Below are 12168 nucleotides of genomic sequence, written 5' to 3' on the forward strand. Positions count from 1 at the left end.
CATTACATTGGATTCCCAATCCCTATATTTCTGCCTGCCTGCATTTTGGATTTCCTTCACAGGCTATTTGTACAGTATTTCAGAGTCCAATTCTTTTTGTACAGCAAAATAACGCAATAAATGTATATTTATTGTGTATCTAATTTATACTTTAATATATTTAACATCTACTGGTCATCCTGCCATGGGGGGGGAGGGGCGGGAAGGAGGGGAAAAATTGGAACAAGAGGTTTGGCAGTTGTCAATTCTGTAAAGTTACCCATACCTATAACTTGTAAATAAAAAGCTATTAAAAAAAAAAGAAAAGGAAAAAAAATCAATTTGTACAATAATAAGCAATTAACATAAAAAGAATAAAATGGATTAAAAAAAACATCTTATACCAAATATGATAAAACTATCTAAAAACATATAGAGCTTTTAAAATATCATAGTTAACTAATAGTCTATAACATTAGTGCAAGATTGTGAATAGTTTTCAAAAGATGAAACAAATCATTAACATGTGGGAAAAACATAGATTGAGGGTACCACCTCAAATTGGGAAATTGCTAGTGGAATTGTGAACTGAGAACCTTGCTAGAGAGCAATTTAAATTTTAAGTGACTTAAAGATGCTTTACATACATTATCTCATTTGTTCCTTAGGTTCTGCAACAGGTGAGAAAATTCAAGCTCAGAAAGATTAGCTGATACCTCCAAAGTGACATACATAGGAGATGGAAGCCACAAGATTGAGCTCTGGATTTACTTAACTCAGTTTCCAGGATTTTTTCCTGTCTACTCTAGTTCCATACAATATGTTTTTTAGTCTCTTAATATATTTCTCATTTATCACAGAAAAAAAGCGCATTCTGATAAAGTTTTCTATTAAGTGGATTTTATTTTTTTGCCACTAACTTCACATATTGTTAGGTAGCACTCTTGTCAGATGTTAGAATATATCTAAAGTTTCCTATTTGTGTTTGAATGTTTACCTTAAAACAGGTAGAAATCTCTTTCCTCGTAGATTATTGCATTGATCTACTATTGGAACAGTTGTTCAACTGTTTATAAGTCCTTCCTGTATTCCTCCCTCCTACTTATAAGGACATCACAAAGTGCTTGTGAAATCAGTTTGCATGGCATCTATGGCATTTTAGCAGTGGATTGATCTAATAACCTTATTTATTTAATTGATGGTAATAAGTCTACTTTGTACTTTGGTCTTAGTGAGTCCCCTAGTAATTAGCTGTCACTACTCTGTAGTGCTCTGTAAACTACCAAATAAACATTACATTCTCAGATTATGCTAAGCAAATTTCAATAGGCTTTCCATAGTAAATTTGTTTTCCCTATTTGAAAGTCAAGATAGCATCATTTGTATTATTACCAAAACATAATTTTCCCTTTGATTTAAATTTTTTTTTGCCAGTTTTACAAAATAAATGTTTATTTATAGTTTTCTTATACCATATTTCCCAAATATAAACCTCCCCTCCATTTTGCCCTATTACATAGTGATCTCCTTATAACAAAGAATTAAGAAAAAAAGTGGGACAAAACTATCTATTTGTCATTACCCAAAAACCTAGGGAGCAGCATATCATATCAAAAGTTTGACACTGCAAAATTATCTTATTGGAATTCTGAATCAGGATGACCAATTTAAGAAAACCAAATTATCTTAGAATCCTCCTTCTCTTTTTAGCTATCTTCCAGTGTCCATAGATCCCATATTTTCTCTCACCACTCTTATAAAAACCTCGTTTCTGTTTATGAATAGAAGTTTTCTATGATTGTTCAAACATTTCTTATGGTTTTTCAGCACCCTAGGAATCTCTTAATTATTGGATTTATTTTCATTGGAAAAGCAGTGACAATACATTTTTCAGTATCATTATTTTCATTAAAATTTTCACTAAAAAATCTATATCAGTTCTGGATCAAGTTAAAATTATGTTTTAGAACCTTTATAAGCACAATATTATTGATTTTTTTTTTTTTTTGCATAGGAATCTTGAAAAAGATAATTCTTAATATTTTTTTCATTTTTGTTGAAACTCCAAAATAACCTCTAAGGTTGTTTGTGAAGTGGACAGGGGAGAGAATCTATTATGATCAGGAACTTAGTAATTGATTTTTTTTTTTTTTTTTGCATAGTTTATTTGTGTGTAAGTATTATATACACATTACATGTATTCTGGTATATTGGCACAGCACAATTATGCTACTTTCTAATTTTTAGGATTTTTTTTTTTTTTGCTGAGGCAATTGGTATTAAGTGACTTGCCTAGGGTCACACAGCCAGGAAGTGTTGTGTCTGAGATGAGATTTGAACCCGGGTCCTCCTGATTTCAGGGCTGGTGCTCTAGCCACTGGGCCACTTAACTGCCCCTTTTAATTAGCTTTTTTCCCCTGCCTTGTTTAGATGATTTCACAATGAAATCATTGCTAATGTAGTAGAATACTTTAGTAGTTTTGGATTTATAATTATTTTATTTATATTAATTGGAATACTTATTAATATAGAGGGGTTTTTGGTGAAATGTAATGAATTCTGAATGTGGAACCAAGAAATCTGAATTTGAATCATGGCTTTTATGCTTATTATGTGACTGTAAGCAAAACATTTAATTACCTGATTTTCAGCTTCTCCATCTATAAAATGGTAATAATCATTTTGGTAATACCAATAACACAAAATAGTTATGTAGAAGGATATTTATGAGCTTTTAAGCCATATGTAAAAATAGGTTATTGGGGTGAGAGTTGATCAGAAAAGCTTTGAGTTGATCACAAAATATATAGAAATAAAAAAGGGAACATTTTCCCAGGAACTGTGTAAGTGGACCCATATGAATTAGTGTTTTTCCACAGAGTCCTAAGTTCTTTTGCAATAGGAAGAAGGAAAAAGATTGGGGTAAAGTTATGTGAGATTGGCTGTTGAGAATGGTCAGCATAAGAGTTATAATTACAATTTTAAAACAATACATCTATCCCATATTTGAGGTCAAATAATAATTGTTCTAATACATAGGATCTACTTATCATGTATAATATTATCTCATTGACTCTGTGATATGATGACTACATGTGTGCTATAGTGGGGAAAAGATTCTGGATTTGGGGTTTAGAGGTTCTGTTTTGAATTCTAGCCACTGCTATCTTGCTGCTTGTATGACCTTGAGTGAGTCAGTATACCCCTATGTGGCCTCAGTTTTCATATTTTTAACATGAGGTAGTTGGATCAGGTGGCTTCTAAATCTAAGATTTTATTCTTTCTATTTGAAGGGCCGTGAGGCTTGGTAGATAAATTGGACTTGGACTTAGAAAATATATATTCAGATTCCACCTCTGACAAGTACTAATATTTGACTACAGGCCATCAGTGAGTAAGCACTTATCAAGTGCCAGCTGTATTCCAGGATACTGTGTTAGGTGCTAGGAATTCAAAGACAAAAAAGGAAACAACTCTGAAACTACTTGGATTCTATCCAAGGAGTCAGCATGAATAAATACAAATATGTGCAAGTATACTAATCTATGATAATCCTCCTAAGACCAATGGAGATTTAGTAAACTTTGACCACATTTTAGAAAACTCAGTTTTCCTTGAATTCTTCTCAGAGGTGCAATAGTTTTTTATTCCTCCTTTGTGCAATGCTATTAAAATCTGCTAAAATAAATTAATCAGCAAAGTAGCTTTCATTATATGGTATTCTGCTTGTTAGTTAGAATAATTTTAAATATTAGTCTGTTCTGAATATTTTATGGTTGAAATATTTTAATTTTTCTAGGGAGCATGCAACATTCAAGAAAGAGTTAATGTGTCTGAATATGTGTAAATTTTATCTTGCTTTAGACCTCCAGCTGTTCATTATTTTAATGTGAATTTTAGGCTAATTAACTTGCTTATTTTTTTTAGGTCATATGTCTTTTATACATCAATTCTCACTGTATAATATGCTTTATTATTATTAAACCAGGCCTTATTTCATCTTGAGTTCTTTTCCCACTTGTTAGTAAAAATAGTTAATGTTAATTTATGCACAATAGCTGCTAAATGGAATTAATTTTTTCAACGAAATCTTTTTTAATGTTTTCAGAGTGCCCATTTGGCCATGATTGACACCTTAATGATGGCATATACTGTAGAAATGGTCAGCATAGAGAAAGTAATTGCTTGTGCTCAGCAGTATTCAACATTCTTTCAAGCAACTGATCTACCCTATGACATCGAGGATGCTGTCATGTATTGGATAAATAAGGTAGGACCATACATGTTTTATGCTATCATTGTCATTCAAGGAATTTGAGAGAAGTTTGGATGTAGTATGCTAAGAGGAGAGCTATGATTTTATTAATTTGAGGCACTCCCTTCACTGAGGCAGATCATAATCTTCGTATATTGGTTTTAAAATTGCATGTGGTAGCACTATCCCTTGCCCCATTTAAAGAAAAAAAATCCTTCACTTTGTTGCAAGATGATTTATTCAAATAAGTTGTGTTTTTGGAACAATCTAGATGGTGGTGGGTTGCATAAATATTGGATATGACAGTTTAAATTTGACATTTATATTTGTGTTCCATTTCAATAGAAATTAATTCATTTTGTAGTCTTAGCTATCAATTTTTAACATTTATTTTTTAAAAGTAGATGTATTTATGTGGAAACTATAACATTAAAATTTTTCAGTAATTTGGACCATTACTTTGCTTTCCTTCTCAGTACTCCATCCAGTGTAATGCTGTTTAGAAAATTCTGCCTTAATGAATTTTTGTGACCATCCCAAAAAATCATCATTCCTCTGGGCTTGTGTTGCCAAACCCATATATGAAGCCATTATAATAGGGCTTCTTAACCTGGGGTAAATTAATTTTTTTAAATCGATAACTATATTTCAGTATAAATGGTTTCCTTTGTAGTACTGTATATTTTATTTTATGCCTTTAAAAACATTCTGAAAAGGGGATCCATAGGCTTTGATAGACTTCCAGATGGATCCATGGATCCAGGAGGAGTGTGCTCCACCTGCTTCATAGCAGCTTATTGGCTCATGAGAGTCAATTGTTAAATTTTCAATGTGAGCATTTATATTTCAAAAGCTGGCAAATGTTATAAATCAAGAATTGATTTGCTTTTTGTTGACTGCCTTTGCTTATGAAGATGATTGAGAAAATGTTAGTAATGCTGATTAAACTTTTTAAAGTGTGTCATGGCTTTTGGAGAGCCAGTTATTAAATAGTTACCAGCAAAAGCTTGAGTTCACAACACAATAATAGTTCAGAATAAGCTGCCTTACAGTTTATGGAAAACTGGCCAGAGCTTATACTATATTGGTATGGTCTTCAAGAAATCAGGTTTATGATAAACTATCAGTATGGGATTTGAGTGGAGAAAAGATTTGGGGGCAATCAAATACAAGTGAAATGAGTCGTTAAGACTGTTGTTGATGAAAAATCTAATTAAATATTCTGCTAGTTAAGACTTTTGATCACTTAATGTAATAGTTAAAACTGTCAGAAGATAATGAATTAGCTGGTATTAAATTTAAGCACTGGCATCCTTTCATACACATGCACACGCGTGCACACACACACACACACACACACACAGCTCTTTCTATTTAAGTAGCATTTATTAAAGTTTTCTTCATTCAAGGTACTATTCTAGGTCCTGGGAATAAAAAGACGATAGCAAAATTCCCAGCTCTCAAAGAGCTTACATTAAATTGTAGGAATACTGTATATACACAGGTAAGTAATTATGAGGTATTTAAACTTGGGGATATGGAGTAGGTAGGAAATGTTAACAATTCACAAAACCACAACATTTTAGAGGAACAGCTTCCAGTTCTTCTGACCTATTCTTGGACAAGAATCTTTACTATACTATGTCAGACAAATCATTTAGACTCTACTTTAAAACCTTCAGTGTTGGGAAACTCCCTATTTCCTGAGGCTACTCAATTACTTATTTAGTGATATCTTATTGTTAGTGACCTGACCCCATTTGAGATTTTCTTGGCAGAGGTACTGGAGTAGTTGTCGTTTCTTTCTTCAGCTCATTTTATAGATGAGGGAATGGAGGTAACCAGGGTTAAATGCCCTGGTTAGTAAGTTATTAAGTATCTGAGGCTGGATTTGAACTCATGAAGATGTCTTCCTGACCCCAAATCTGGATCTCTATCCCCTGTGCTACTTGACTGCCACTATAGCAATCACTTATGGAGAGACATGTATTTTTTTCAGGACTTTGTTCTGCTATAGCAATTACTTATGGAGAGACATGTATTTTTTTCAGGACTTTGTTCCTACATAACCCATGCCTCTTTGCAATTCCTACCCATTATTCCTGGTTCTTTGGGGGCTGCAGAGAACAAATTCTGTACAGCTTTCAAATACTTAAATCCATCTGTCTTTCCTCCTCAGAACTAAACATTTCCATTTCCCTCAGTCAGTCCTCATCTGTCAGCGACTCAGGACCCTGCACTATCCTGGGTACTCTCTAGCTTTTCAGTGTCCCTTTGAGAGCAGTGGCACCCTGAACCGAACACAGTATTCTACATGGAGTCTATTGAGACCGGAAGCAAGAACTGCCAGTTCTATTTCCGGGGGGCCCACATTCCTTAAAGGAACTGAAGGTGATGTTTATTTCTTTGTCATCCCACCCCACTGGCAGCGTAGGCCACTAAAACCTCCCACTCTTTTATAGCCAGACTGCTCAGCCTAACCATGCCTCTCCTATCCTCTACTGAGAAATTGAGTTTGAAGGCAAAAATCAAGACTTGGTATTTACCCCAATTGAATTTCACATGAGGAGATTTGGTTCAATTTTCTAGTCTGTCAAAATCCTCTGGCTGGGGGAAGCTAGGTGATGTAGTGGAAGAGTGTTGGCCTTGGGTTAAGAGGATCAGAGTTCAATTCTAGCTTGAGACACTTGACACTTATTAGTTATGTAACCCTGGGCAAGTCACTTGACTCTGATGGACTCCCCCCGGTCCTTTGGATGGCAGCTCTAATTTCCAATGTGTATCTATTCCTCCCAGCCTCTTGTTGTCTGTAAATTTGGTGAGCATGCCATTTAAACCTTTATCTAAAGTCACAGATAAAAATGTCAAATAACATAGGGACCAAATTCAGATCCCTAGGGGAATCTGGACTCCAGTGAAGTTGGAAGACTTACTGCCAAACTAATACCAGACTATTAATAACCACTTTTCGGTCTAGTCATCCAGCCAGTTCTGCATCCATATGATTGTACTACCTGGATCCTATCCATATCTCTCCATCTTTTCTATAAGAGTAGCAGGAGACACTTTGTTAAATTCTTTATTACTGAATTAGGAGAGACCTTTTTTGTAGGATAGTTTATCTGCCCTTTCGAGGTGTTCTCAGAGGCAAAGTATTCTAGGTATAGAGTATTTGCAAAGTCACAGAGAAGGAAGGAGCATTGTCACTTATTGGGGAACATCAAATAAATAAATTTGGCTAAGTTTAGAACATATGAAGGAGTACGATGTAAAATCAGTCTACAAAAATGAACTTAAACTGTGTTCCTGAAGGATTAAGAAAATAATTTCTAGTTTGTCCTAAAAGATGAAATGGAACCTCAGATGATTCTTCCCCCTGACCCCCGACCCCCCCCCCCCCCCCCCCGAAGATTTTTGACAAGGAATAACACTTTTGAAATATCTGTGTTGTAGCTAATTTGGAGGATTGTTTGGAGACAGGAACCCAGTTAAAAGGCTCTTACAGTGGTCTAGGCCAGTGATGTAAACTCATATAGAAACATTACAGAAGGATCATAGAGGGTAGCATATTGATTTAATGTAAAAGCAATAATATTTGTGTTTTATTGGAATTTTAATCATTTTGTGAAATGTTTCCCCATTACCTTTTAATCTGGTTTGAACCACACTCGGCAGTGTTGTAGGTTGCATGTTTCACACTTTTGAACTAGGAAGAAATGTTGAGATTGGATTGAGTTCTGACTGTGAATGGAGAGAATTGAATACATATGAGAGTTGGAGTGAATAGGACATTGCAGCTGTAGGTTATGGGATAAATGAGAATGAAGTCAGAGATGACTAATATTTTAAATCTAAGTAATCAGTACAGTGATTGTATGCCTGATGGAAAAGGTGACGTTAAAAAGAAATAGGGTATATATATATATATATAGATTTGGGAGACATCTGCATAGAGATAGTAATTGAAACCCATCAGAGCTGATGAAGTCATATAGAGAGAAAAGAAGAGGACCTAGAACAGAATTCTCAACTACACTTCTGCTTAGTGGTACACATATAATGAACTCAGCAAAGGACTCTAAGGGGCAGTAGAAAAAGAAAGGGACAGTGTCATACAAACTGAAGGAAGAGAGAATACTCAAATAGAGAACAGTTGCTCATGTCACAAGTATCAGAGGAGTTAAGAATGCTGAGGACTGAGGAAAAAAATTATTGGATTTAGATGTAAAAGAATTTTATTCATAAAATATTCAAATATAAAGAGGAAAGACAAAGAAATATATGTTTCTATTTTCTCACATTTTATAGTTAGGAAGTTTATGATCTCTTTGCTTATGTTGACCATGCCAGCTGATAGTTTGAATTTTTGCAATGTGTTACTATGCTGGGAAATTATTTGTGCTTTAAAATCATGGGTTTAAATTTGGAAGGAACATTAGAGGTCATCTGATTCTCATTTTATAGATAAGGAAACTGAGACCTTGAGATATTTATGGTTCCTTTTACTACCATCTTGCTGACTAAAGTAGCTCCCCTTTTGCTCCCCTTTTGCTTTAGAATTTCCACATTTCAAAATGGAAAATTAAACATTACTTATGAGTAAGTATTGAGATTAACACAAATTGGGGCAGCTAGGTGGCGGCGATAGAGTACCAGCTCTGAAGTCAGGAGGACCTGAGTTCAAATCTGGTCTCAAACACTTAATACTTCTAACTGTGTGACTCTGGGCAAGTCTCTTAACCCCATTTGCCTCAGCAAAAAAAATAAAAAAGAGAGAGAGAGAGATTGAGATTAACACAAATTCTTGAACAGTTTACTAATCTCTCACAGTCCCACTCTTCTCTCCTCCCCAGGAAAAACTAAGACTTGTTTTAATGGTCATACGATGTATGTAGCAGGAAGGGTGACACATTAAGGGGTGTATGTTTTAATACGATCAGGAAAGAATGTTAACCTCATTATCTCAGCCACTGAGGAGATGGGGAGGAGGGACCAAGAGAACTATGCTCTGGCCTCTATAAGGTTTGTGTGAGTTTTTGAGTTTTCACACCTTCCTCCTTCAGGAACATATTAAAAGTTTGAACTGCTTCATTTATCCTGAGCTTGTTCATTTACTGCCCCCTTATTTGGGGTCCAGAATTTTGTTTCCAACAATAGCAAAGGGATGATAAACGCCATAGTCTCTTAGCAAAAGAGGGATAAGAGGAGAATGAGACAAGTGGTTTTAGGGAGGGATTGAAACTGGGCAAATGAAAAGAGGTTTTCTCTTGAGGAAATGATAGGATTCTTTTGAAGAGCCCTCTTATAGATAAACAGGTGAATACTGATAGTGCTTTATGTAAATTCATATTATGCAAATTTGATTTTATGTAGAGTTCTGAAAGATCTACATTCTTTAAAAAAAAAAAAAACTGCCTGTATTAACTTTATTGTACAGTACTGTGCTTTCCCTACTCCTGCACTTTAGCTCTTCCCCCCCCCACCCCCAAAACAACAAAAAAGAAACCCAAAATCCTCCATGTGGAAGCAGAAGAATGGACTTGTGAAGAGGGTGCCACTGTCACCATCGGACCTTTCCCTTATTCCACCCACCTGTCCACTTGTCTGGCCCCTGAGTGTGTCTTCCATCTGACCGCACTCAGTACAGTGTAACTGGCCCTGGCCCTGGCCCTGCTTGTTGCCCATCCTCTCCTATCTGTGTCCATGTGTGTCCCCCATATGTCTATCTCTGTGGGTTTTTCCTTGTTCCAGCCAGACTCCCATATGACTGATGATAGTTCCTTAATATTCCTTCTTCTCTTGCTTCTCTGTCCCTAGTTCTCACTTGACCTTGAAATTTGCGATGGTCTCCTCCTTTCATATCCCCTCCTTCTCTTTCCCACATTAGCAGGCAAATTTGTATTATGTAAAAATAGTCTTACATAGAGGTTTGTGGAACAGTTGGCAAAAAATGTCAATTGTATGTTTGGGGATTTCCTATATTAGGGTTGAATTGAGTGAAGTTGATGAATTCACCTTCTATGATAGAATGTTGTGCTTTTGTAAAAAGCCTCCTGCTCCAAGAGAAAAGGGGTATGAGAAATTCTAAGGTAGCAGCCAGAGGGATAGGAGGGGAAAATAAGGATCTCAGAGGTAAGGAGATCAATCATGAGGAGGACAAAGGATGCAATTGGACTTAAGCAACTTGAAGTGGTAGATCATTTTTATCATGAGGCCTATTCTTTGTTGTTATATAACTTCCCTTAGGAGTTAATCTTTATGAGTGTGTATTTTTTTTTTTTTTTAAGGAAGAAATAATAAGTAAGATCTATAAAGACAACATAGAAATTGGTTGAGAGGGGGAGCTCAGTTCTATGAAGAATAAAGAGAGAAAATATAGATTCATATCATAAATCAATAAAATTTCTAAAGAAGATAATAAAGAAAACAAAGCAAATAAATTCATCTTAGGAAAAAGTGCAAGAAAAAAATTTGAAAGGAAGAGATTTTGAATTAAACATTTAACTTGGAGCAAGGAAGGGGAAAGGGAGGAAAATAAGATACCAAAATAAAGAAAGGGGAAAAAAATCCAGTGTTTTGTTTCTTTTTTTTTTTTTTTTAAAGCTCAAATAGGGAAAGGTGTGGAGGTGAAAACAGAGAACCTGTGAGAAGAATTGCAGCAAAACTATTTAAAAGAAATTAATTGTAAAGACAACATATTCTTTTAATAAGAACTACTAGGGACAAATGGAAGAAAATACAAATCTTTTGTTCAGTGTACTTTACATACTTTTAAAGTTTTTTTTAATTACCTCTTCTTATTTCCTAACTTCTTTTTTGCTGTCTGCAAACATTCCCAGATAATCTTATTTTCTTATTTTATTTTCTGAAGCAATTAGGGTTGAGTGACTTATCCAGAGTCACACAGCTAGTCTGAGATCAGATTTGAACTCAGGTCCTCCTGATTAAAGGGCTGGTGCTCTATCCACTGCACCACCTAGCTGCCCCTCAGATAATCTCTTAAAAATCTTTTTGACTTAATCCCTCCCATTATTCACACTATTATCCTACAGTGATACTAAGTACTAATGATTAAGTTCTTGACACAGTCCTTGAACCTAGTAAATTCATAATGAATAGAATTCATATTTCAGTGGAGCTATAATCTCCACATATACTTCCCTTCACTGACAGATTTTAACTCATCTCCTGTTACCTATCTTTCCATAAATATTTTATTTTGAGGAGCCATCCAGTCTGTAGAGGCTTACCCTACTTAATTTTTTTTTTCTTTTTGGTAATATTTCATGGGTATCAATTCAAAAGTGTTCTACATCTGTTATCATTCTTGCAACTTGAATGACCTTTTTTTCATGGTTCTATATTTCAATGACAACTGAAGTGTGCCTGTAATTATGATTCTTCTTGAGATGATTTTCTTTCAGTATTCACTGCTTTTTAATTCATTGGGAGAATATAAATTTTAAAAAGATTTTATAGCTAGAAGGAACATGAGATTTTAATAAAAGAATTTCTTAAAAGCAATCTAACCCACTCTGCTCTCTTTAAAATCTGAGCCTACCTGTTACAGTATATACATCTTAATGAACTAATTCAGAGTTGCCTAATTGCATGTCATAATTTAACTAATACGCATTCTTAACCATCCTTTTTTTTTCCTTCTTTTATTGTGGATTGCTAGGGTGACCTCATTTGGGCGACCCAGTACCTTATAGAAGGAGCCTGTAGTGTTCCAAGGCTGTGTGTACATGTATTAAGCTCTAAAGAAGACAAGCTTGCAAATGCTGATCAGTGCCTTGCAGCATCCATCTCTGGTCCCAGCCTGTTCTTTGCTTTCCCCTTTCATCTAAATCTAACCATTGGGTCATGCTGTGGATTTCTTCTGAGTAGTACAACCCTCCCAGCTTTACCAAATTAATTTTTCTGAGTACTAC

The 12168-nt window shown here is 35.0% G+C and overlaps 1 protein-coding gene across 11 annotated transcripts in view; it reads left to right on the forward strand.

The window, feature by feature from the left end:
* CAMSAP2 (calmodulin regulated spectrin associated protein family member 2) overlaps positions 1 to 12168 on the forward strand; it is a 141983-nt gene that overhangs the window by 63842 nt on the left and 65973 nt on the right. For 6 of the 11 annotated variants that reach the window (XR_004229318.1, XR_004229320.1, XR_004229319.1 and 3 more), the window contains exons 3-4: positions 648 to 659; positions 4088 to 4249. Coding sequence is in view for 8 of the 11 variants with exons in the window: in XM_031937101.1 (XP_031792961.1) it covers positions 648 to 659; positions 4088 to 4249 (174 nt within the window). In the remaining 3 variants the exon portion in view is untranslated. The remainder of the gene's footprint in view (positions 1 to 647; positions 660 to 4087; positions 4250 to 12168) is intronic. The other 5 variants (XM_031937102.1, XM_031937105.1, XM_031937106.1 and 2 more) reach the window with 1 other exon arrangement.

This window comes from Sarcophilus harrisii, chromosome 4, assembly GCF_902635505.1.
Source record: "Sarcophilus harrisii chromosome 4, mSarHar1.11, whole genome shotgun sequence".
Classification (NCBI taxonomy): domain Eukaryota; kingdom Metazoa; phylum Chordata; class Mammalia; order Dasyuromorphia; family Dasyuridae; genus Sarcophilus; species Sarcophilus harrisii.